This window comes from Mesoplodon densirostris, chromosome 20 (genome assembly GCF_025265405.1).
Source record: "Mesoplodon densirostris isolate mMesDen1 chromosome 20, mMesDen1 primary haplotype, whole genome shotgun sequence".
NCBI lineage: Eukaryota > Metazoa > Chordata > Mammalia > Artiodactyla > Ziphiidae > Mesoplodon > Mesoplodon densirostris.
In genome coordinates this window covers 6,159,750-6,186,928 of record NC_082680.1, presented here as the reverse complement: position 1 = coordinate 6,186,928, position 27,179 = coordinate 6,159,750, and the positions used below count along the sequence as shown (strand labels likewise).

At 44.9% G+C, this 27,179-nt stretch overlaps 1 protein-coding gene across 4 annotated transcripts in view; it reads right to left on the bottom strand.

Annotated features, from left to right (window-relative positions):
- MCPH1 (microcephalin 1) overlaps positions 1 to 26,079 on the bottom strand; it is a 228,000-nt gene extending 201,921 nt beyond the window's left edge. For 3 of the 4 annotated variants that reach the window (XR_009530785.1, XR_009530786.1, XM_060085918.1), the window contains exons 1-4: positions 25,899 to 26,079; positions 24,785 to 24,876; positions 21,474 to 21,592; positions 2,136 to 2,223 (exon numbers count right to left, since the gene is read on the bottom strand). Coding sequence is in view for 1 of the 4 variants with exons in the window: in XM_060085918.1 (XP_059941901.1) it covers positions 2,136 to 2,223; positions 21,474 to 21,592; positions 24,785 to 24,876; positions 25,899 to 25,938 (339 nt within the window). In the remaining 3 variants the exon portion in view is untranslated. Of the gene's footprint in view, positions 1 to 2,135; positions 2,224 to 21,473; positions 21,593 to 24,784; positions 24,877 to 25,898 lie in introns of those variants that run through there. The other variant, XR_009530787.1, reaches the window with a different exon arrangement.
- Positions 26,080 to 27,179: the final 1,100 nt, after the last annotated feature.

The window sequence follows — 27,179 nt, the reverse complement described above, 5'->3', positions numbered from 1 at the left end:
AAATGTTATTGTGTGTCAGTCACTGGTCTTGAAACAAAGAAAGATCCTTGCATCAGGGAGCTTATACTCTATGAAGGAGTGACAGAAAATACACATAAACAAATAAATAAACTACATCATATGTGTGTCAGGAGGATTAGTTCCAGCAGGCCTGGAGCTGGCCTGAACTGTTTTTGCCAAAGTACCTGGACAGCACACAAGGCACTAATTAACAGTGTTGCTTTGTAACTATGGGCCCCTGGCGCTCAGGGCGTTTGTACCCCCAAAGCTCGTCAACACTGCCCATTACCAGTGGGAGGGCCCCGTCGCTGGCAGAGGTAATGCAGTTAGAACAGGGGCAGGGGACCAGCATGCGCTCTGTGGACTCGGAAGCACTGCCACGCGGGGTTCTGGGGTCTTCGCGAGAGTCTGGCTGCCCGCACTTCTGCAGTATGTTAGCAAGGGACAAGTACTATAATAAGGAAAAAGCAGGCCGGGGGCTCAGGACGGCTGGCATGGTGGGAAGGACCTGCCACTGTAGACAGGGGAGTGAGCCGCCGCTTAGTGAGAAAGGACCAGTGGTACAAAGCCCTGTGGAAGTCAGAGAACCGTCTGTGGATGGATGGGGGGAAGTGTGCTCCAGACAGAGGGACAGACAATGCAATGGCTCTAAAACACAAACAAACATGGTATGTTTGAAGAACAGCAAGCAAGAGGGTCAGGCTGGCAGCAGAGTGAGAGGAGCGAAGCAGAGACCCTCCCCAAAGACCAAAGGAATAAGGTCTGGAGTCAGGGTGAATCTGCAACTGCATTTGGAGAAAGGAAGGAAAGGGAATGCTCGTAGGGACTAATAAAACCTGAAGTGGTGAAGGGTATGAGCAGACATTATTCATGCTTCAGATGAAGAAAAACTTCAAAGACGAATGACATCCAGCATCGGTCAGTGCTAAGAAAAAGTACCCTTGTACACTGCTGGTGGAACTGTAAGTCCCTTTCTAGATATTCCGCTTGGAGAAATAAACTCAAATACATCACACAAACAACATACTTAGTAAAAATCGTCAATGATCTAAGGGTGCATGAATCCAAGACACATTCAGGCTGTTTAACCCAAAGCAGAAGGAAGTGGAGCCACGTATACACACTGACATGAAAACACACGGTTAAGTGAAGAAGAAAAAGCAACCCACCAAACAGTACACGTAACGTAGTAGAACCTCGTTCACTCAAAGCACATGTGCTGAAGACCATCTGATCAGCAAGGACCCAACTCAAACTGAAAAGTGCTTATTTTGAGGGAAGGGAAATTAGGAGCGATATGCCTGATCTGTGTTCACTCAACGTATTACCAGCTGCTGCTGGTCTATCGCAGAGTCACGAGACGCTCCATCTCACTACCGTCCGACACAATGTGGATGGAGACACGTGAGTTCCCATCCCTGCGCGGGCGCGCGCCAGCCTGTCCGAGATGAAATGTGATGGGGACACAGGGTTCACTATTTCAGGAAACGTGGAGACCTCCACGGGAATGTCTTCCCTAATCTACAGCTCTCCTCTGCCGCACTCGGTGCGGAGAAAGCCTGTGTATCTCCTCTCCAACAGGGATTCTCACGTGACAACAGTGACTGATGTGTCACAGTGAACAGTTTACCCTCAGATACAGAAACCAATTAAAACTTTTAAATAAAAAAAACCCAAAGGGTTGTGGTTCACATGTGAACCAGACCTCAAAGGAAAGCAGCATCTTTATATTTGCACAGATTTTCTGTAATAAATAACTGTGTACACTTGGCTATTTCTGCCTCAGACTTTTGAGATTTTCCAACCAAACAGATCAAGTGTATTTTACTACAGACGCTAACAACCTGAATCCTGAGGTAGTTACCAGAGCACCTGAAAGGGTGCTGGTTTCTTGGCAACTTTTAGTTCTCCTTTGGGCAAACAGTCTCTTCCATTTATCACAAACTACATCAAAGCATTCATGGGATAAAGTAAGCTCTATAACTCATTAAAAAATGCTGTGCGAGGAGCATAATACCATCAATAGCAATATTAAGACAACTCTTGAATATACTTCTAAAAGTTTTATTTTCTAGGCAGAAAAAAAATGAATAAATTGATGACTGCCAGAGTCCACACTGAAGTCCCGTACTTACTTTTTTTTTCATTAGGCTTGGTAGGTGCTCATTGGGATTAGCCGCAGGGAACAGCGATTCTTCAATGTGCGCTCCAGCTGTCCTGCATCTGTGTGGCCAAAGCGAACGGTAATGAGCACGTTCCTATTAGAGTCACACAACATGAAATCTGCACACGTGTCAGTTAGCAATGAAAGAAATCCCTACACAGGTCATTCTAATAGACATGTCCTTTAACATAAGTACATTTATTACCAAACACAAAAGGCAATACAAATTCAATTTTCCAAAACCTTCTCTATTTGGTGTTTTTAAGTGTAAGAGCAGAAGAGAAGTGAGAGGCAGGTACAGGAAGAACAATTTTTATGCAATAATTTGAGACCTGCAACACTCCAAAATGATCGCTGCGTGGCACTCATAAAGCACATGCCATTAAATGCACAATTTAAGAGTAAACAGGCCATAAAATGAATAATCTAGAGCTAGAAGGGTCCTAAAGAAATTGAAGCCAGAAAGCTTATCTATCCTCCAAAACCAAGTTCTCCTTCCTCTGTGCTCCTGTCAAGGCACCACCATCACCTGGAGACCTAGCTCTGCGGCCCCAGCTACCCTGAGCTGTACTCCTGCTTCCACAGCCCGTCTGTCCTCACATCTGCCATTTCCCCTCCTGCATCGCCCTTCACCTCCCTACCTGCCTTGGGAATCCCTCGACCATTACCCACTCCTAAGCATTCAGCTGCTCAAATCTAAACAATTACAATGATTTTCTAAATGAGCTCCTTCCCTATGGTTTCTCCTCTTCTGATTCATTCATATAATACTGAAACATTAATCTTAAAACATTTTATTCATCTCCCCATAACCCAGATCAATCACTCCCGTGTTTACAAAATCATGTCACCAATCTAAGTCTTTTTAAAACAAGGCCCCTAACCCCGTCTCCAACTACGTTTCATAAGACTATTACTGTTCAACATTTAGTACACAAATAATAGCTGAAAATATAATAAAATACAGTGCAATAAAAAAAGAATGAGGCAAATCTATCCCTAATGATACAGAAAGGTCTCTAAAATAAGAATGAAATGTGCATGTGTATGGTATTGTACAGTGAAGTATTTCTCACTTTAAGTCTGGAAGATGACACACCAAAATGTCAACAGCACTCATCAGCTGTGAATCTCAAAGTGTGAACATGAAGACGCCTGACGTGAGGTCAAAACTGCTGCTGTCAGGATAAGAATACAATCCCTGCCTGTTCCACTCCTCACGCTCAAGAGCACATGGTGGAGTTGAAGCTAAATGACATGAGTCATCCCCATACACCAGATGCAAAAGCAGATATTAGAAGATATTAGAATGCAACTGTCTTCTATTAAGCCAGACGTGAAAGAAATTTTCAAAAATGTAAAAAAAAAAAAAAAAAAAAAAAGAAGGCAGCACAATTATTGGGACAAGAGAAGAACAGCAAGTGGAGCAAAAGCCAGACGGCACAGGTGAGAGGACAGGGTCAGGAAAGGCTGCAGGTCAGAGGCCACCACCAGGCTGAATCGGATGAGGATGCAGACTTGGGAGGACGCAGGTCTTCTGTCTGGAGGAAGAGCAGAGACAAAAGTACAGCGAAGTGAAGAGGGTGATAATTTCAGGAAAACATCTAGCATTCGGCGTGAGTGAAGTGAATGAACAGGAGTCAGGAGACCAGGGACAAAGATGACACCCTTGTCCTGAGGGCTCCAGGGCCCGAGAAGGTGTCAGGGGCCCTGGACAGGTCCCTGTGAGGGACGAGTTCCAGGACAGGGACACCAAGACGAGCCAGGGCTAGTGGGGTAGGAGACGCCAAAGACTTCAGCAGAGCTGTGGGGCTGGGCTGGGGACCCATAACCGAGCAACACTTAGGAATAAGAACAGCGCACGCCTGACCTCTGGTTAGATCTGATGGGCTGAGCACACGTCTCTCTCCTCCCCCCGCCAAACCCCAATCAAATGACAGTAAAGGAAAACAGAAGGACACAAACCAACAGAAGTAAAGAGCAGGTAAGACAGAATCTGCGGGACTGAGAAACAAACAGGGAACCCCAGCCTTGCAGCTGGGGGCGGTGGGTCGACCAGAAGGGTCCAGGTTCCTCTCCTCGCACCTCCAGGGAGGCCCGGGTGGGTCTGAGGAGCAGCAGCTCTCCTCCTAACTGCTGCAGCCCACTCGCTCCTCCAGCAGAGCAGAGGTGATGGGTTCTGTTCTCAGATGCCGTGGACCGAAGACACACTGGACTGAGGACACCAGGCCCAGCTCCGGCAGGACAGAGACGTGCAAGAAACAAAATGTATTTGTGGTGCATTTTCAGATTCAGCTAAAAACCACTTTCACAGTCATAATAACGTCAATAAAACTACTGATTTAATTGATCGCGTACACTGGAATAATGAGAGGATTAAGAATCATGGGGGGTGGGGGTGGAGAGTATGTGCACGCGGTAAATGCATGTACATGGGGACGTCGGGGTGTGTCCCCCAAAGGCAGCTAGTTGGAAAGCTAGCCTCACCTCCACACCAAAAAGTCATTAGACCACACCGAAAACGAACATCAAGGCAACAGTGGAGCCACAGTAATGAGGAATCTGGAGGTAAGTCAGAGCTCTAGAAAGAGATGCAGGAGTGGAAAGGTGATGCCTCCAGAGAACAGGAACTGGGGATAAAAAGGGACTAGTGGGGCCTCCCTGGTGGCGCAGTGGTTGAGAGTCCGCCTGCCGATGCAGGGGATACGGGTTCGTGCCCCGGTCTGGGAGGATCCCATATGCCGCGGAGCGGCTGGGCCCGTGAGCCATGGCCGTTGGGCCTGCGCATCCGGAGCCTGTGCTCCGCAACGGGAGAGGCCACAGCAGTGAGAGGCCCGCGTACAGAAAAAAAAAAAAAAGGGACTAGTGTTTTCGCTGTAAGCCTTGTAAGACGAGCTGATTTCCTCTGCGGTGTGTGTGGGACCCAGCTCTCTCTTCCTAACAGGACAGCAATGGGACACTAAGCATCCCGGCTCAAAGGGTTCTGGCTTACACAACAGGCAGGAAAACGGCAACACAGACCAAGACAGAAGATGGAGTTTAGAAGCGGGTAGGAATGAGTTCAGTTCTGGACGTATTTAAACCCAGATGACTCATCCAAGCAAATCCATCTAGCAGGCAACCCCTTACGTAGCTCTGACGCTTAGGGGATGTACTAGGATTAAGACAGATGTGGGTAAAATTCTAATCCCTCACCCAGGTCCTGAAGGAGCAGGTCTCTGTCCCAAAGCTTCCTTTTCTCACTAGACTCCAGCCACTGACCCTCCGGCGTCGTCCTGCCTCGGGCCAGACCTTCTGCTCCCAGGACACAGTCCCCCAGTTCAGGGAAAGACTAGCTCCTTTGCTGTCTTTTTTGCCTCAGCTCAAAGCTCCCCGCTGACTCCAAGAGCCCCCCGTCCCCCCCAAAAGCACTCTGCCCAAGCAGGGCCACCCACTCCCGGGGGCCTCCTGTGCCCTCCAGGGCCTTACAAAACCTTTCTAGCACTTACAAACCTTGTCTTCCTCACTAAAAGTACGTGCCGGGGGGGGGGGGCAGTAAATACGCCTGTTTAGTTAGAGCTGTGACCCCGATGTCTGGCAGAGAGTAAGCGCTCAAAAATATTTTCTGAATAATGAGTAATTTGTAGAAAGACAAACACTGTTGAGCTCTTTATCTTACACCATACGTGTACACACACACGAAAAAGAACAAGAAAAAGAAAAAAAGCTCAAAACAGATCATAGAACTAAACGCAAAAGCTAAACCTAAAGCTCCTAAAAGAAAATGCATGAAAAAATTCATGCTTCTGAAGCAGGCAAAGATATTCAGATAGGATGTTAAAACATAAAGCACAAAAGAAGAAAATGAAAAACTGCACTTCAACAAAACAAAAAATTTGTCTAGGGCTTCCCTGGTGGCGCAGTGGTTGAGAGTCCGCCTGCCGATGCAGGGGACACGGGTTCGTGCCCCGATCCCGGAGGATCCCACATGCCGCGGAGCGGCTGGGCCCGCGAGCCATGGCCGCGGAGCCTGTGTGTCCGGAGCCTGTGCTCCGCAACGGGAGGGGCCGCAGCAGTGAGAGGCCCGCGTACAGCAAAAAAAAAAAAAAAAAAAAAAAAAATTTGTCTAGTTTGAAAGACACAATAAAGAAAACAAAAGTCTCAGACTGAGAGAAAATAATTACAATATGTGAATCTGACCAAAGAAATTAGTATGTACAATATACAAAAATCACATACAACTCAATATTAAGAAGACAAAAACCCAGTTTAAAAAAAAAATGGGCAAAAGATTTAAACCAAAGACGATACACAAAGATTCACTAAGCACATTATCTTATGCTCAGCACTTGACATCAGAAAACTATAATTAAAACCAGATGAGATCCTCACATTTACGGTTAACTGATTTTTGACAAGAGGGTCAAGACAAGTCCCTGGGGAAAGAGCAACGGAAGTCTTTTCAACCAATGGGGCCGGGACAGCTGTGGGACGACCACACGAGAAGGAAGACACGAGGCCCCGACCTCGCACGGTGCACAAAACCCTCAATGTGAGAGCCGAAACTATACAATTCTTAGAAAAGAGATAGTAAGTCTTTGTGATCTTGGATCTGGTAATAGTTTCTTAAATGACACAAAAGCACAAGAAACAAACAAAAATAAATAAACTGGACTTCATCAAAATTAACATCTTTTTGCTTCAAAGGAAACTGTAAAGGAGGTGTCAAGACAACCTACAGAATGGAAGAAAGTGTTTGCATATCGTATACAATACGGATATATGTGAGACAGACATACAACGGAATCCTATTCGATCACAAGCAATGAAACTCTGACACAGGCTACAGTACGGATGAATCTTGAAAACATCAGGTCATGAGAAAAAAGCCAGGCCCAAAGATCACATACTGTATGATTCTGTTTACATGAAACATCCAGAACAGGCAAGTCCACGGGGACAGAAAGTAGACCAGTGGCGGCCTTGGGCTGGGCAGCATAGAGGGATCAGTGATGCAAAGGTTTTGTTCTGAGGTGATGAGAATGCTTTCAACTGATTGTGGTCGTAGCTGCACAGCTCTGTGAGTATACTAAAAACCACTGAACTGTACACTGGCTGAATTTTATCCCAAAAAACTGCTACAAAACACACACACACACACACACGAATACCACTACACAGCCACTAGAAAAGCTAAAATTAAAGACTGACAAACTGCAAGTGCTGGTGAAGACTCGTGCCCTGATGGTAGGAACGTAAAGTGACACAACCGCCTTGGAAAACAGTGTGGGTAACGACCCAGGAGCATGAAGATATACAAGGTCACACACACGACTGTTCATAGAACTTTACTGGCAACAATCAAACACTGAAAACTACCCAAACGTCCAGTAACAGGTGAATGGGTAAACAAACTGGTATATCCATGCACTAGAATACTATTCTTCTATAAAAGAAATGAAATTATTGATGGGGGGGGAATGATGGATAAATCATGGATAAATCTCAAAAACATCACATTAAACAAAAGAAGCCAGGCACAACTTAACACACACTGGATGACTGCATTTACACCAGACTCTGGAACAGACAAAGCTAATCGATACTGACAGAAACCAGGTGAGTGGGGAGTGTGGGCCGGGAAGCTGACTACAAAAGGACACAAAGGAACCCCTGGGGTGATGAAAATGCTCTGTGTTTTGACTGTGATGGTGGTAGCATGGGTATGTACCTTCGTCAAAGTTCAGTGAACTATATACTTAAAATGGAAATATTTCATCTTCTGAAAATCATTTTTAAAAAGTGGATTTTTAAAAAACCAACTAATCACCGAAGCCTACAGTTAAGAGCTGGGCAGAATTATGGGTCTAATGAAAAGAGATGAGAAACAGGCAGCAAGGATTGAGAAGATCAGGAGAGTGAGGTTTCTTAAGGAGGCGTCTTTTAAAAAAAAAAAACCCTTTGAGGGCTTCTCTAGTGGCGCAGTGGTTGAGAGTCCACCTGCCGATGCAGGGGACACGGGTTCGTGCCCCGGTCCGGGAAGATCCCACGTGCCGCGGAGCGGCTGGGCCCGTGAGCCATGGCCGCTGAGCCTGCGCGTCAGGGGCCTGTGCTCCGCAACGGAAGAGGCCACAACAGTGAGAGGCCCACGTACCACAAAAAAATAAAAAAACCTTTGATTTTACCAATTTCTGCCTCAAGCAGTGTTTACCAGCTCATCCCGCTCCGGAGAAATGTCACCCATTTCCCACTGTTATAAGCAACAAAGTAGCCAAAAAGTGGTGGCCGGAAGCACCCGGATAGAAGACTCGCACGGGAAGACCTGGGATCATCCCATCATCACCAAGACGACGGGAAAGTTATAACCGGCAGCGTCATGAGGCTCAGTCAGCTCCTGCGAAGCCTCACTCCAACCTGGTGGGGAAGCAGTACCTTTCCCCCCACTGAACGACCGAGGAAACTGAGGCTCACGCAAGACCGTCTGCTCGAGTTTACAAAACCACCAGTCTCCTACTAGTCAGTAACCTGGAAAGGCTCGCCCCATCAGGCTGGAGGTGCGCCTGACCCTGGACTCCCGACCACCCGCCCCCCATGGGGTAGGATGGAGCCTGGCGTGGACACACTCCCTGCACCCACTTGGTTGAACATCGGTCCTTCCACGATACAAACATAACGTGCGCCCACACGCGGAGGAAAGTACTGAAACCCCTACCTCAAAACCACGTTTATCAGGCGCTCAATCAAAATCTACTGAATAAACAGAAGAAGCTCACCAGCTGCATTTCTGCTTTTCTTCAGAAATGTACAGTGATGACATCATCCCCCCATCTAGTGGTTAAGAAGAGAACAGTTTCAAGAGATGCCCCTAAGAGCAGGACGAGGCTTCCACCTCTGTTTTCTGGCTGCCACTCTCAGAGCCCTGGGCTCAGCCCAGCACGCGGGCCCTGCCCTGGGAAGTCCTGCCTGGGATCCGAGGCTGAGCGGTGGGACCTGCAGCACTGCCCACCCTGCCTGCTCGGGACCCCAACGCCCATCCCACCCTCAGGACCGGCCACCCCAAGCCCGGTCAGTAAGTCATTCAGCACAAGCGTCTTAATGCCCAGCAGAAGGGCAGGGCGCTAAGGGGAGACGAAACACCGGGACTACGGGATGGCAACTTTGAGGGGGCGCGAGGGTTCAGGTCTCGTCCCCACCCCTACCAGCGGCGCAGGGGAGAAGGCGAGGGGTCACAGAAGTTCGGGGGGCAGCGCTGCGGGCAGAGCACCGACCGCCGAGGGCGCACGCGGGGAGCAGCCGGCCCGGTGGGCGCCACAGCCCGCGGCCTGGATCCGCGCTCCAGGCTGCTTGCTGGAAAGCGATCAGAGGAGAGGCAGGATTTGACAAGGCCGTAAGGGGAGAAAAGAAGTTTAAGACCTGGATTTGAGGGAGGGGCACTGGAGGGGAAACGCTGGAGCACAGCACGGAGGAGCGCCGGCGGGGGTCAGGAGCTAGCGAAGGGTCCGGGTGCGCGCCCCTCGGGCGCCTGCGCAGCTCGGCCCCCGGCCCGGCCCAGCCCGCCCCGCTGCGCCCGCCCGGCCCGCTGCACCCGCCCGGCCAGGTCCCGTTCCTCTCCCTGGTGGGGGCACGTCACTATGCCCACCGCTGCTCACCGATCTTCGAACGAGAGCGTGTGCATGCCGGGGAGACACTAACGAACAGGAACCAGACGGATGGGGAGAGCCTGCGGCAAGAAACTTTCCCAGCCCCACCCCAGCTAGGTTCCTCGTGAGGACTGACTTGAGGCCTCGGTTCCCGAAGGCCCACTGCTCTCCACCCGCAGCCCTGACTGCCCAGGCCACGCTGACCCCTGCGGCCCCTCCGCCAGGAGCCCCCGGACGCCCACCCTGGGGCCTTTGGATTTGCCGGTAAAAGGCTGACCACCTCCATCCTGAACCGTATCAGAGAACATTCTGGGGAAATAAAAACCCCTGGCCCAAAGTAGGGACAATTTATGTGACTGGTGTGATGACCCGCCTTAATCTGTCAAATCCCAGTACACATGCCTTGGTCTACAACAAATACTTCTGTCAACAGTGAAATAAGGCTTTAAACCAAAGTATCCTGGCCAGGACTGAAGTTCAGACCCCTGTAGAGTGAGGTGGGAATGACTGCCTTCTGCGCCTCCCAAGTGCTGCATCAAATGCTGCGCAGACCAAGGGGCACCCAGGACAGCAGAGCAAGTGTCTGGTGCTCAAGTAGCCTTTCCCCGCACGTGTCAAACATCAAAACCGCTTCGCAGTGCCATGTCATGAGCTGGCAGGAAAGGCATCTCTGGGCTGGAATCGCAGGTACCCGTGGGAACTCACTGACTCGCTACCCACGGATGGCTGCAGAAACAAATGCGGGGCACAGATACAGGTACGTATCACCAACTCTGCCCACAAGAAGGCGTGGGACCAGCACTGCTTGGCAATGAGCATGCCTACCACCCAGATTTTGGACTCACGTACTATTTTTCCACTAAAAGGAACCAGGGCTCCTTGGAGAAAAGGCTGCATGCAGGGCTGGGAAAGAGGAAGTACAAGCTGAGCCTGGACTAAATTGTGCCAGAAGAGAAAAGAAGTGTTCAGGGAATGATGGAGAAATGATAAAATAATGACAATGACAAAAGTCAACTTGAGCGGGCTACCACTGGCCAATGGAGGACAATTCAAACCTTAAAAGGAACAATGATAGTAATGGATTATAACCCACTGGATGAAGTACAGACACACACAGTGTGATGAGGGAGAGTTATTTACAGAGTGTGAAAGTCCCTCCGTCAAAAGCCACGCTGACTAGTTGCCAAGGGGGCCTATTCACCCCCGTGGAGCGGCCTGGAAGGCGCCACCATCACAGAGAGGAACCGGCCATCACCAGTCCCAGGTCATCCCTGCAAGACGCAGAACCTGGATCATCTCACCAGGAAACACCAGACACTCCCGACTCAGTCCCATGCGTAGCCTTCAACAGCATCAAAGGCAAGAAAGCCGAAGACAGGCCAAGGAAGGGCTCCAGGGGGAGAAAGATGGGGAGATGCAACAACCAGACACAACGAGGGTTTCTGGGGTGGAGTCAACGGCTGTCAGGTGTGTGACTGGAACAGCCGGTGAGATCAGCGTGGATGGCCGCATTGTGGTTGTGCAAGGAAACATGCTTGTGTGTAGGAAGCACTAAAGGCAGGTGTGAGGGGTGGACTCTCAAACACGCAGGGATGTCGCCTGAGAACTGTGTCCCCAGTTATCTGCTTGTCTGTGACTGTTTAAAACATGTAACTTCAACAACCTCCTCCAACTGGACTTAGAAGTGATGGTCAAGCTTACCTTCATTCCTTTCACCTTTGTTTCTTCTTCCTTCAATATGGAAATGTGTGTCCAAAGGAAACATCAGAATTTTATCAACTGCAGTTACAGTTGTCTGCTCTTAGAAAGAACACACCAGAAATAACCCAACAAAACGGGACTCTAGTGACACCTAGTGACCTTATGTATTTCATCAAAGTTCACATCCTCAGTGGAAAACACAAGCAATGGTCTGCACAGGCAGCTAACGAAAGAACGGATACATGACACAAAAAATAAAGGTTAGCTTGGCTGTTACCTCCAAGTTCTGTCAAAGGAAGTTCAAGCTCACTAAAAATCAAGGCAATGCAAATGAAATCAACACTATCATTTCACCTACAAAGTAGGAAAAATTAAAGTCTGATAACTCACACTGCTAGAAAGAACGGAATTTGGCACATTCTTTCCAGAATGTAACTTGATAGCATCTATCAAAAGCTTAACTATGTAAGCCCTCTGAACCCAAAAGTCCATTTTTGGAATTTAAACCTATGGAAAGACTTATACCTCTGCAAGAAAGTAATGTACACAAAGGTTCAATGTTGCTCTATTTCTGATTGGAAAGAAAAAGAAGAAAGAAATGGAAAACTTCATACTCATTAATAGGAGATAGGTTACATAAATTACTGGGTATCTATTACAAAAGACCAATATATGTTTTAAAAAACAAGATACATCTCTACGTAAAAACATGGAAAAATATTCTCTCTTATACTGTTAACTAAAAAAGCATATATGTGCGTTCCATGAAAAAAACAAACCTACTTATTTACTTGGATGTATATATATAAATGTGAGTGTATACATGCACGATTACACATTTTTTATATGCTCAGTAAAAAAGAATCTGAAACTATATACTCCAAATTCTCAATGGTAGGTTTCCCCCAACTGAGGGGAGTGCTGGAAGATAAGGCATAAGGTAGGTTAAGTAGGAATTTTTCACTTTAAAAATAGCACACATTTAAATATAAATACATTTAATTCAAAAGAAAGTTTGTTTTCAAGATAGCAGAAGGAAATCTAAAAATCAGTAATTAATTGTATGTAACAGTTAAAATCTGTGTTACAACAAACAATAATAATAAACAAGAAAAAAAAGAATTTGTATTAAAAATGTGATTAAATTCACTTTTAAAGAGGCCTTAAGAGACTGCCTTCGGGTACAGTTACAGTTATTTTGTAGTTTGTATGAGCCCCTTGAGCTAAGCAGTGGCAGAGATGAGAAAGGGGGTAAAGAGGAAGGAAATTAGGGAACAGACCAGCAAAGGAACAGGATAGCAGGAGAAAAACTGTTGGTGAGAGGTCCCACGTCAGGACTGGCTGGAGGCCTCACTTCAGGACAGTAGTGCCCAGCTGTCAGGTTACATGTTTGCCCAAGCTTCTCCATTAACTTCAAGCTTTCAGTAAAGGTCTATTTTTCTGTACCCACGTATCCATACAACCTTTTACTTGTAGCTCTGATATCTCCTCTGTTCATCAATTGTTGGGACAAATACTTCCACGTATCCATACAACCTTTTACTTGTAGTAGCTCTGATATCTCCTCTGTTCATCAGTTGTTGGGACAAATACTTCCTGAGCACCTACTATGTGTTAGGTGCTTAGTGGAAACACAACTACAGAAGACGACAAACACGGAGGTTGTGCGTACAGTTTACACTATAATGGAAAGACCAAAATGCATGATTTGGTAGCAGACAGACACACAAATGAACGAATAAGCTATACCAGCACAAAAGAGAGTAACAAAGGGGGCTCTACTATAGATGGGAGGACAGAGAGAGCACTTCAGGTAAGGTGACCCTGAAATGGGACACATATGAAGGAGCTGAGGCCAAAACAGGGTGAAGCAAAAGGAGAAGGAAGCAGAGTCTAAATGGTTGAAATAAAAAGCAGGTAAAGGAGGACCAACATGCATATAATTTAAGCCCTTGATGAAGAAAAGCAAAGCAATGGAACACAGTAATACTTAAATCATCCAAGAAAAAATTTCAGAAATAAAGACCTGAATCTCTTGAAAAGGCCAATCTAGAATTAGAATGATCAATTGGATCAATGAGAGACACAGTAAGAAAAGACCATTAAACTTTAAAAGAAAAAAAAACAAATCCTTACAGCCCCCAAGCAGAAATAATTTACAAGGAGAAAAAAATTAGACTGGCACCAGATGCTTCAAAAAGAACCTACTACGTTCCACTGTGTTTATTCCTAACAAACCAAATCTCCCACAAATAAATACACTATAAACTATAAGCCACACATTCTGGAAATACCAAAAAACCCTCCAACTACCAGAAGGCTTTGGAGGCTAGGGAAAAACAAAAACAAGCAAATTTTGAAAGGAAGCAAAAAAAAAAAAAAAATCTGGGGCTTTACCACAGTTTCTGGGGCTTTACCCTGAAGTAAAACATGACAATTTCTACGGAAGGGGTAGTGACAGGCAGCTGCTGTCTTGGCCAAAGGAACTGGGGATAAAGAGCCCGGGCAGCTAAGGTCACCAGGCAATGATGCAAGGATCCAGGAAGCAAAAAACCAGAGAAGGGGAACCTCAGATTCTGAGCATAAAGTCCAAGTCCCTGGCTGACCCCTGATCTACATGTCCATGGGGCAAACAAATAAGACTGCAGCTAAGGCTTGAACTGAACAAATCCAAGCAATGCCCAGCACAGGTTGTAAAATGACAGTCCACAGTTTACAGCTAAACAATTCAACTGCTTGCTAAAACAAAATCAATACCCTTTGGCATAACAGAAAAGAAACCAGAGTCTATATAACATTTACAATGCCCAAAATACAACCCAAAGTTGTTTTACGGAAGAGTCAGGAAAATGTGACACATTCTCAAGGAAAAAACAATCAATAGCCACCAACCTCAAGATGCTGAAACGACCAGACAAGGAATGGCTATAACTATCCTCCACCAGGGAATGGAAGATACACTTTTAATGAAAGAGAAAGCAGAGACAGGAAATCTCAGCTGAAAAACAAAACATATAAACACAAAAAAGAACCAAGTGGAAATGTTAGAACTGAAAAATATCTGAAATACATTTAATTAATGGACTTAATGACAGAATGGAATTGATGGAAAAAAGAGTCAATGAAATTGAAGAAAGATCAACTTGGAGAGAAAAAAGATGACTGAAAAACAATAAACAAAAACCAGGACATTAGGGACAAGTGGGAAAATTTCAAAAACTTTATCACACAGGAGGGACTGGCAAACCATGGCCCGAACGCCACCCGGCCCACCACAAGGTTTTATAATAAAGTTTTACTGCAACACAGCCACACCCATTTGTTTGTTCTTCTTCAGGGCTCTTTCCACACCAGGGCAGGGAGCAGCTGAATAAAGACTATGCGGCCCACAAAGCCTAAAATATTTACTATCTGCCCCTTTACAGAAAAACTTGGTCAATTCCTGATATGCAGCTAGAGTAGTACCAGAAAAATAGGCAGGAAAGAGATTCGAAGAAACAACGGCCCAAACTAATCATGCTTTTAGAAAAAAAATGTATAACCTCATACATTAAAAAACTCAGCAAAATCTTAACAGAATAAGTTAAAAAGCACCACACTTCGACACTGAAACTTCTGAAAACCAAAGATAAGGAGAAAAACTTGAAAGACGAAAGAGATAAAGGACACATTACTTACAACACAGAAATTATTTGAAAGACTACAGGCTTCTCATGCGATGCCAGAGGACAGGATACTCTGGGAAAACACCTTTGAGCAGTTGGGGGGGGAAAAAACCTGTCACCCTGGAATTCTATATCCATTGAGAATACTATTCACAAATGATGATGGAATAAGGACATTTTCAGATGGAGAAAAACATGGAAATCTACTGTCATCTGATTAAAAGAAATGCTAGACTGCCAGAATTGAAGGGAGAAATAAACAATTTAACAATAACACTTGGAGACTTCAATACCCCAATTAGTAATGGATAGAAATAGGACTTCCCTGGTGGCACAGTGGTTAAGAATCCGCCTGCCAAGGCAGGGGACACGGGCTTGAGCTCTGGTCAGGGAAGATACCACAGGCGCGGAGCAACTAAGCCCGTGCGTCACAACTACTGAGCCTGCGCTCTAGAGCCCACGAGCCACAACTACTGAAGCCCACGCACCTAGAGCCCGTGCTCCGCAACAAGAGAAGCCACCGCAATGAGAAGCCTGTGCACCACAATGAAGAGTAGCCCCCCGCTCGCCACAACTAGGGAAAGCCCGCGTGCAGCAATGAAGACCCGATGAAGCCAAAATAAATAAATAAATAAATATATTTTTTAAAAAATAGAACTAAACAGATCAAGAAACAAACAAGAAACTTAGAAAACAGTATAAACCAACTAGATCTAACAGACATCTATATATGGAACATTCCATCCACAACAACAGAATGAATACACATTCTTATCAAGTGCACATACAACATTCTCTGGGCCAGATCAAATGTTAGGGCATAAAAACAAGTCTCAACTACTTTAAAAAAAAAAAAAGAACTGAAATAATATAAAATATGTTCTCTACCCATAACAGAATGAAATTAGACACCAAAAACAGAATGAACTTTGGAATGCTCACAAATATGTAGAAATTAAACAAGAAGCTACAAAATAACGAATGGGTCAAAAAAGAAATCACAAGAAAAAATGGTAAATACTTTGAAATAATTGAAAACAAAAATATAATATACCAAATTTCAAGAGATGCAGCTAGAGCAGTGCTTAGAAGGAAATTTATAACTATAAACACATATTAAAAAAGACTAAAGATTTCAAATGAATAATCTAATGTTCTACCTAAAGAAATAAGAGCAAACTGAACCCAAAACAAGCAGAAAGAAGGAAATAATAATTATAGTGGAAAATTTAAAAGTACAGGAAAACAATGGAGAAACATCAACAAACCAGAAGTTGGCTCTTTGACAGAATCAATGAAATCGACAAGCCTTTAGCTTAGACTGATCAAGACAAAAAGAAGTGATTACTAAAATCAAGAATGATTTTGGTTTTTTTTTAAGGTCACTACTGACCTTATCAAAATAAAAAGGATTATTACAGAATACTACAAACGAGTACATGCCAACAAACTAGACAACCTAGATGAAGTGAACACGTCCTAGAAAGACAAACTACTCAAACTGACTCAAGAAATAGAAAATGTGAATAAACCTATAACAAGAGATTGAATTAGTAATCAATAACCTTCCCACAAAAACAAGCCCAGGCCCTGATGGCTTCACTGAAGTTCTACCAAATGCTTGAAGAATTAACATCAATTCTTACAAACTTCAAAAGACAGAAGAACACATTCCAACTCATTCTATGATGCCAATACTGCCTGACACCAAAACCAGAAAAAGTCATCACAAGTACTGACCAATATCCCTTATGAATACAGATGCAAAAATAAAAGTACTAGCAAATTGATCCAGCAATTAAAAAAAAAAGTATACAGCATAACCAAGCAGGATTTACCCAAGGAATACAAGATTGGTTCACCATGTAAAATCAATCTAGGGCTTCCCTGGTGGCGCAGTGGTTGAGGGTCCGCCTGCCGATGCAGGGGACACGGGTTTGTGCCCCGGTCTGGGAAGATCCCACATGCCGCGGAGTGGCTGGGCCCATAAGCCATGGCCGCTGAACCTGCGTGTCCGGAGCCTGTGCTCCGCAACGGGAGAGGCCACAGCAGGGAGAGGCCCGCATACCGCAAAAAAAAAAAAAAAAAAAAAAAATCAATCTAATACACCACATTAATGGAATGAATTTTAAAAAAACATGAATATTTCAATAATCACTGAAAAAGAATTTGACAAAATCCAACATCCTTTAATGATAAACAAACAAACCGAAACAAACAAACAAAAAACTAGGAAAAGAAGAAAACTTCCTCAATCTGACAAAGGGGATCTTTAAAAAAAAAAAAAAATCCAAAGTTAACATCACACTTTGTAGAGAAATACAGAAAGCTTTTCTCCGAAGACTGGGAGCAAGACAAGGATGGCTACTCTCACCACTTCTATTCACCATCATGCTGGAGATTATGGTCAGGGCAATTAGAAAAGAAAAGGAAATATAAGGCTTCCAGATTGGAAAGGAACAAGTAAAACTACCTCTATATACAGATTACACAACACTGTATACAGAAAATCCCAAGGAAATCACAAAAACACTTTGAGCTAATAAACAAGTTCAGAAAACTTGCAGAATACAAGATCAACATACAAAAGTCAGTTATATTTCTATATTTTAACAACTAAACAATGAAACAATTACATTTATAATAGCATCAAAAAGAAAAAAAATTATGAATAAATTTAACCTAAGAGGTGTAAGGTTTGTACCCTGAAAACTACAAGGCATCACTGAAAGATATTAGACAGCCAAAAAAATGAAAACACATCCAATGGCCATGGATTGCAAGATTAAGTACTGTTAAGATGGCAACACCTACCTAATTAAAGACTCAATGCAGTCTCTATCAAATATTAGTTGCTCTTTTCTTCCCCCTGAAGTTGAAGCTAATCCTAAAATTCATACAGAAATGCAAGGGAATTGGGAGAGGCAACCAATCTTGAAAAATCAAAATTGGAGGAGCCACACTTCCCAACTTCAAAACTTACTGTAAAGCTACAGCAATCAAGACTGTGGTGCTGGCATAAAGATACACACAGATCAATGAAACAGGATTGAGAATCCAAATATAAACCCATGTATCTATGGTCAATTAATTTTCAACAAGGGTACCAAGACAATTGAATAAGGAGAGAACAGTCTATTCAACAAACAGTGCTGGGAAAACTGGACAACCACATGCAAAACAGTGAAGGTGAAGCCTTACCTCACACCATGTGCAAAAATTAACTCAAATATAACTGCAGACCTAAATGTAAGGATAAAACTATAAAACTTAGAAAAAGCATAGGTGTACATCTTTACATCCTGGAATTAGGCAATGATTTCTAAGATGTGACATTTAAAACACAAGCAACAAAAGAAAAAAATAGATACAATGGACTTAAGAAAAATTTTTAAACTTTTGTGCTTCAAAGGATATCAACAAGAAAGTGAAAAAATAACCCACAGAAAGGGAGAAAATGTTTGTAAATATTATATCTGATAAGGGTATTACATCCAGGATAAAGAGCTCTTACAACTCAACAAGAAAAATAACCAAATTTAAAAAAAAATGGACAAAGTATTTGAATAGACATTTCTCCAGATATACAAAAAGCCAGTTAAACCACGAGAAGCTGCTCAACATCACTGCTCATTAAGGAAATACAAATCAAAACTACAGTGAGATACCACTTCACATTCACGACAATGCCTGTAAACATGAAAGAGGGATAAAGACCCTCATACATTACTGGTGGGAATGTAAAATGATGCATCCAATCCAAAAAGTAGTTTGGCAGTTCCTCAAAAGGCTAAACAAGTAGTGTCCATGAGACTCATCAATTTCATTCCTAGGTGCATATATACCCAAGAGGATTGAAACTATATATTCACACAAAAACTTGTACACAAATGTTCATAGCAGCATTACTCTTAATAGCTAAAAAGTGCAAATAACCCAAAGGTCCACCTGCTGAAGATAAGCAAAACATGGTACATCCTTATAATTCATCCACTCAAAGGAATAAAGTACTGACACAGGCTACAACAGGGAGGAACCTCTAAAACATATGCCAAGTGAAAGAGGCTGATCATAAAAAGCCACATATTGTACGATTACATTTACATGAAATGTCCAGAATAAGCAAAGTCAGAGAGACAAAGCGTAGATTAGTGGTTGCCAGGGGGTGGGGCTAAGGGGACAATGGGGAGTGACTGCTAATGGCTCTGGAGCGCATTCTGGAGTGACACAAATGTTCTAGAATTAGGCAGTGGTAACTGCTACAAATCTTTGTGAACAGAATATATTAGAAACCACTGAACTACACACTCAAAGGGTGAGTTTTATGGTATGTGGACTTTATCTTAATTAAAAAAAAGAAGGGGCCTCCCTGGTGGCACAGTGGTTAAGAGTCCGCCTGCCGATGCAGGGGATACGGGTTCGTGCCCCGGTCTGGGAGGATCCCATATGCCGCGGAGCGGCTGGGCCCGTGAGCCATGGCCGCTGGGCCTGCGCATCCGGAGCCTGTGCTCCGCAACGGGAGAGGCCACGACAGTGAGAGGCCCGCATACCGCAAAAAGAAAAAAAAAAATAAAAAAAATAAAAAATAAAAAAATAAAAACGAACAGATCAAGTAATCCAAAGTAGGAAAGGAAAAGGGAAGAAAGGAACAAATGTATTTCCTGCCTTTGCCCAAAAGGCCAAGCAGCAGTGACACCCCATGGCCGCGGGCCCACCGGCGCCACATCTCCGTCTCTGATACTGTTCCCCACTCAAAGGAATCACGGCCTTTGGAGAAATGGCTGACGCCAAGGCTGCGGTAGAGCAGGTGCAAGGTGTCAGATGGGACACGTCCCAGTGACACACGCATCAGCTGAAGGCGCTCCCTCTACCCAAGTCTGAACAACCTGAGCACCAAACAGACAGTAATGAACTACAAGCCACCGAAAAATATAGGAGCCCGGCAGTGGACACTAACCAGTTAATCAATCAGTGTGGGAGAAGAGAAGGCTCTTTCCTACAGTACACAGCTGGGCACAGCCGGGGGAAACAGGAGGAAGTGCTGAACTTGGAAAACAGTCGTCTTGTAAGATTCAGAGTTAAGGTTGGTTCAGGCAAGAATCATCACCGACGCTACACCTGGGGGGTAGGGGGAGCAGAATGTCTGCATGATCTTAAACTGCCTTCCCACAGGTAGCTTATAAGTCTCAAGGGAAACAACAGTCATTACACAGTGGGAAAAGCAGCAAACACCTTGCCAGGGGACCAAAATTAAGATGCAGATGAACACTGCAGGTCTCTGGGTAGGCACACCTCACTCATGGAGCCTTCAAGGTGGGAAACCATAACCTGAGTCTAAACATGGGGCACAGGTCACATCCAAAACGAAGAACATCTCATTTTAAACAAAAGGGTGGAGAGTGAGGCTGGAGTTTTCAAAACTGCCCAGGCCACAGAAGATAAAGAAATGGAATCAATGGCCATGCCTTACTGTTAAAGTTATTTAAATTAATAGCCTTTATGTTTTTAGAGCAGTTTTACACATCAACAGCCAAGGTCTAAGCCTTATATTTTACATCACTGCTTTCATGTAAATTCACTCTAGTTTTCTAGAAAAGCAGCAGTATGACTCCTTTACATCTGGATTTCAGGGAACTCGATTTATATCATCTGAAACCCCACTACCTCTGACCTCAACCTCCTCCTAAGCTTCCTCTCGACCACTCCTGTATGGGCTCAATTGTGTCCCTCAAGTTCACATGAAGTCCTAACCCCCCAGTACCATAAGACGTGACTGTAGTTGGAAATGGAGTCTTTAAAGAGACAGTGAGGGTTAAATGAGTCATTGGGGTGGGTCCTAACCCAGTGGGACTCGCGTCCTCATAAGAAGAGAAGATGAGGACAAAGCAACACGCAGCCCAGGTGAAGACACAGAACTAAGATGGCCGTCAGCAAGCCAGGGAGAGGCCTCATAAGAAACCAACCCTGTGGACACCTTCATCTTGGACTCCTAGCCTCCAGAACTGTGAGAAATTAATTTCTGCTGTTTAAGTCTGCAGTCTGTGGTATTTTGTTACAGCTGCCCTAGCAGACTAACACAATCTGCTTCCTTATTGTTTCCTGAATACACCACACACACCCCGTTCCCAGGGCCTCCGGGCAGGCCAGGAGTTATACCACACCCATCTTGTGACTCAGGAAACTGAGGATGTTAAAAGACCCTAGTGAGACGCAGAGAAAAGATGGCAATCAAACTTTATCTGGTTCTGTGATTCATGCAAAATACCTCCACACTCTACCAATACTAGATAACTTAAGGGTAAAAAAACAAAAGAAATGACTTACTTTTCAACCCAGAGCACTGAGACGAGCTTCACGCCTCTCTTCTGTGCTTTGGCCCAGGTGCTCTGGTACCCGTCTTTGAACACAACGTGAGTTACTTGTTTGTTGAAAGTTTTTGAAACCTGCAGACAAAATGCAGAAAACAAAAGTTAAATTATTGTTATACTATTTGCACAGTTTCTTAAGTACAAGCCAGTGTCACTCCTGTGACACTGCATTTGCAAAAAAAAGCAACAAAATAATTAGCGAACAGTATCAAAGTATAAAAAGGATAATACATTCCTACCACTTGAGTTTATTCGAGGACTGCAAAGTTGGTTAACAACAAAAATCAATCATTATTATTTATTTACTACATTAACAAAGTAAAAGAGAAAAATCACAACCATCTCAATATATGCCAGAAACACATTAAAGTTAAAAAGTTTATTCATGAGGAAAATTCATAGTAAATTAGGATCTGGAAGTTGGTACAAAACTGCATGATGGGAAATGCTAAAAGCTTTCCGTTGAGAAGAGGATCCAGATGAGGATGCCTGGTATCTCCATTCTATTCAACTGGCCCCAGCCAGTGCAGTATGGCAAGAAAAAGAAATAAAAAGTGTTAGGATTAGAAACGACAGAAATAAAACAGTCCTGTGCACATAAGGTTCAATTGTGCACACTGTTAAAATCCCCAAAACGCCACAGAATTCATAAATGAGTTTGTGAGAAACGGAGAAAACTTACTGTTTTCTGGACACAAGGTGATTATGAAAAAATGAACTATTTCTATATAACAGTGGCAGTTAGAAAAAAGAATGTAAAAGATACCATTTATGACAACATCAAAAATAACCGGAGGAAATTATAAAACATTACTGAAAAAAAAGAAACCCAAATCAACAAAGGCACACAGCATGTTCATGGGTTCGAAGATCCCATTTTATAAAAAGGTCAGTTCTCTCCGTACTAGTCTGTTGCTATCAATCCAATACCAATCAAAATCCCAAAAAAAGCTTTATGTTGTAAACTGACAAACTGACTCTAAAATGTATGTGGAAAGGCAAAAGGCTAAGAATAGCCAAGACACCTTGAAGAACAAGGAGAAGACTTATTAAGAGTTATTATAAAGAGTAACTAAGACAGGGTGGTTTGTCGTGAGAACAGACTATACGGACACAGAAAACATGGTTACCTGACTGATGACAAAGGTGTTACTGTGTAGCCCGGCTAAAGGACAGTCTTTTCAATCAGGAGTGTTGAGATGAATGACCACCCACATGGGAAAAAATGAAGCTACTTCACACCATACGCAAAAATTTAAATCTAAATGTGAAAGGCAAAATGATACAGCTTCTGGAAAATAACAGAGGAGAAAAATCCTCATAACATCGGTGGAGAAACAGATTTTTTCAAACAAGATACACACACAAAAGCTCACCAGAGAATAAACTACTTTACAATTATCATCAAAAGACACCGTTAAGAAGGTGAAAAGGCAAGCCACAGAGTGACAGAAAATACTGCAATTCACATGGCTGACAAAAGGGTCAACGGAAAAATATAGAGGATGCTTACAAATCAAGAAGAAAAAGAAAAACCCAATGGAAATATTAGCTGGAGACTTGAACAGGGTTTTCAAAATAAATATGTGAAGATGTGCAGGAACCAGCATGCTATGGCACCAGAAATGCACCAGGATGACTGAAGGTAAAGACAGACCTAACCAAGCAGACACAGCAGTGGAGCTTTTATATGCTGGCAGAAAGATAAACTGATTCAACTACTGCAGAAAAATGCTAGGAAATCATTGATAGTTTTCTCAGATGTGACAAGTCTTCCATCACACAGAAGTGTCCTTGTTCTTAAAGATGCAGACGAAATATACTTAGGGGCAAGTTATGCTACCTGCAACCTACTTTCAAATAGCTGAGGAAAAAAATACACATATAAATATACTGTTTAGAGACAGTCAAAGCAAGTATGTAAAGATGTTAATTGCTGTATCTATGTTCACTGCACTATTCTTTCAATTTTTCTATTTGAAAATTTTCTAAATAAAGGCGAAAAAAAAAAAAGATTCAAGAGATCTAGGACCTTAATACTACTCTCAAAAGCCATTTTGCCAATTCCCGTGTTCCGTGGCTTTTTTTCTCAGCCACAATAACACGTGTAGCCCAAGTCTGCGGTCGGTATCATCAGGTGGAAACTCTCCAGGATTCCTACCTTCCGGTGTCAGAAAAAAGGTGTCTTCTCAGGTTCACAAGCAAGTCTCACCCTGCATTCTGACTGTCCTCCACCCTGATCTGCTCTTGACCTTTACATCTGGTCTCGTCAGGGCAGGGACCAGGGTGAGTCAAACGAAATTCGGGAGAGCACACACGCTCTGCCTGACGGTGAATGCCGCCTTGCAGTTTACCTTATGCCCTTGCTTCACCCTAATCCCTGCCCTGCCTTCAATGCTACCACATTAATCTCTCCCTTCGCCAGCCTATCAGCCACCCTCCCCCATATCCCAACATCCACACACACACAAATAAACTCTGTTCACAGCTGAACTCACTCAGAGAGCGTCTGCCTTCACCATCTCCATTCCTCGGGTCTCCGTGATTCCCGGGCTAATTTCCACCCGCTTCACCCAGTTCCCTGAAAACTGCGATACTCCCAACACTGACCTTACAGTTCTCAAGCCTGAAGAATACTTTCCAATCTTAACTTTTCTTAAGATTCTATAGTGTTTTAAAATTCCATCTTTGAAGCCCGTCCCTCCTCCAACTTCCAGGCTTGTTTTCTGGATTCTCCTGGCATCCTTCTCCGCCTGGTTCCATGACTCCCACCATCAGCCCTTGAAATACTAAATAGGCTCCACCTGCAGCACTTTTCATGCTAACCACCTGGGTCATCACCACACCAGTGGCTTCACCTGACCCTTAAGGCCTTGACGCCTAAACCATTCTCTCTAGCCCTGAAAGTCTCAAGCTCCAGATCTGTACATCCAAATGTCTATCAGATACTTGCAGTATACCCCAAATCCACATCGTTTCCGTTAAAGAACAGTTCCTTTTCCTGTATCCCGCACTTTCATCAACAGCATCATGCAGCCAATGGCAGGACCAATATTTTTATCCTCAAGCTCTCCTCTCCCGTCACGCACAAGCCCAACTGTTCTCAATTCTTCATACCATGGCTTTCTTCTTCCTCCTGCCATTCATCCACTGTCCTCTGTGTCCTTCGTGTTCTAAGTCAAAACTCTCAAAGTAAGAAAACGCAAGTAGATCTCAGTATGTTTCAGAGGACCGTCAGATGCGGCCCTGGTAAAATGAAGTTCCTACCTTTGCCCCCATGTCCGTAAGTTGATTTGTAAATGTCTTTGAATAATTTTCTGTTCCACTGGCTGACCACACTTCTACATACGCCACAACATCTGAAAATAAACAGATACTAGCGTGAAATATATCTGATATTCCAGCATACCTCGCCCAAGGATTTCGATAGATTTTTCTCTTGTTCTATTTACATTCAAACGTAAGTTTTACATTTCTTCTGTTAAAAGCCTATTCAAATTACTATTAGTGCTATTAGAGTTTTTAAAATTTCAAGGGGAAAACAACTTTACTCATACACACGTCACCGTTTACATTCTCACCTGGATGGTCTTCCCAAACCAAAGCCTAACTTCTAGTGCAAGAGCCTGTTTTCTGTAAAGAACCAGAGAGCAAACAGCTGAGGCTCTGGGGGCCCTATAGCCACTCAACTTCACGGCTGTCCCACAAAAGCAGCCAAAGACAACACATTAAAGGGCAAGCAGAGCTGTGTTCCAACAAAATTTTATGAACAAGGCAGTCTGGGTTTGATATAACTTTCATCTGTCCTCCCGTCTTCTGTTCCCCCGCCCCCAGCCATGTAAAAACGGCAAAAAGCGTTCTTCACTGGGAGGCCCTACAAAAACGAGCAGCAGGCAGGATCCAAGGGGCAGGGAGCGTAGTTGACGGGCGCCGCGCCGACCCTGATGCTCTCCAGGTGTGCCTGGGGGCGGTGATTGCTCACTCAGCGGCCGAGACGCCAACACCGACAGAGGAACGCGAGGGGCGCTACCCTTTCTTCCCCCATCTCACTACTGCCCCTCCCCCCAAACCCACCTGGCCAAAGACGCCAGAACCCAGAAAACGCTGAAAATCAAATCCACCCACGTCTCCCACCCCGCCGCGCGTCCGCACCGCCGGCCCCACCGGACCGAACCCAAGTGGGGCGACCCCGGCACTGGGCTCGGAGACACACCCCACCCCACACGGGTGGTCCCGGCGCCGAGGCCGGGGACAGCCCCCAGCCCCCGGGCCGACTTCCGGGAGGGCCGGGTTGCGGGCCCCGCGCATCTCGCGAGCCCGGTCCCAGGGCCTCCCGACCCCGGTACCCGTCCTTAAGCCGGCTCGACCCCCACCCGCTCACCTTTCAGGACGGGGCCCCCGAGGGTGTCGGGGGCCGCCATGAGGGGCGGCGGGGAGCTCGCCGCTGCGGAGGCGCGAGCCTGACGGAGCGGCGGCACTGAGCATGCGCAGCGCGGGCGCGCGCCGCTCAGCTCCTGCTGCGCGGAAATCCGCTGCTCCGCGTTTTCTAAACCGCCGATGGAAGGGCGCGGTGGGGGAATAAGGCCCACCCTCGCGAGAAGTGAAGACAGGCTCTTCTCGCCCGGACTCGCATCCCCCGCAGGTCTACACTGCGGGTCAGGTCACGCGCGGGGACCCCGGGCCTCCGATATCCGCCCGGGGCCCCGGATCTCCGATTCCCGCCGGGGGTGCTCCCCGTTGCCTCGCCGCCCCCTCGAGCTCTGCGGCCCGCAAATCCCGGAGCGGATGAATCCTGGCGGGAGTGGGCGAGCCCGACTCTCAGGAGCAGGCCGGCCGCCTACCGCTCTGCCTCCGGGTTTCAAACCTCCCGCCCTTTCCCCTGCAAGCCCCGCCCCCGCCTGCAGACCCCACCCCCGAGGGCTGCGCGCATGCGCCCCGGGGGAGACTGTCCCAGCCCCCAGCTTCCCGGCGGTGACGTTTAGGGAGGGGAAGGTCTTGCCCACCTGTTGATAAGTTCTGTTTAATCTCCTTGAAACCCCACTTCCTGGACTCAAATCTCCGGTCAATAACTATATCATTATCACAAATTGTTGACCTAATAAACTCTGAGGAAATGGGGAAACAGTCTACTTGGGAGTGTGAACTCTGCTGAAGAAGGAATAACATATAACAAAAAGTGTTAAAATATGGGTAAATCTAAATGCACTTTGTCTAAATAACAATAACAAAAATGGATTGTATAAAACAATAATAATAGTCTCATGAGGTTAAAATACAGTGTACAGAAGTCCCGCCTTATCCGTAGTTTCAAGTTCCACGGTTTTAGTTACCCTCTTCTGATTTGATTACCTCTTCACATCAGAAGGAGACTCTATCATCTAAGCTAAGTTGATGTACACCTCATCATTAAGAACAAAATTAAACTACTGGGTTCAAAGAAACGTGACCTTGGCACTAATATAGTGTAGTTTTATTTTTTGTCATTGCATTTCTATTTGGGGTTTTTAATAAAATAACCTAAAGAAAGGACCTAGTAAAGTCTAAAATAAGTTATCCGTGCTTCTACATTTTTGCTCTCTGCAAAAGGATCAAAGATGAAAGCCATTCTTCTCTGCCAGTACTCACTCACAATAAAAGGGATAAATACTTGAAAGCCCTTTAT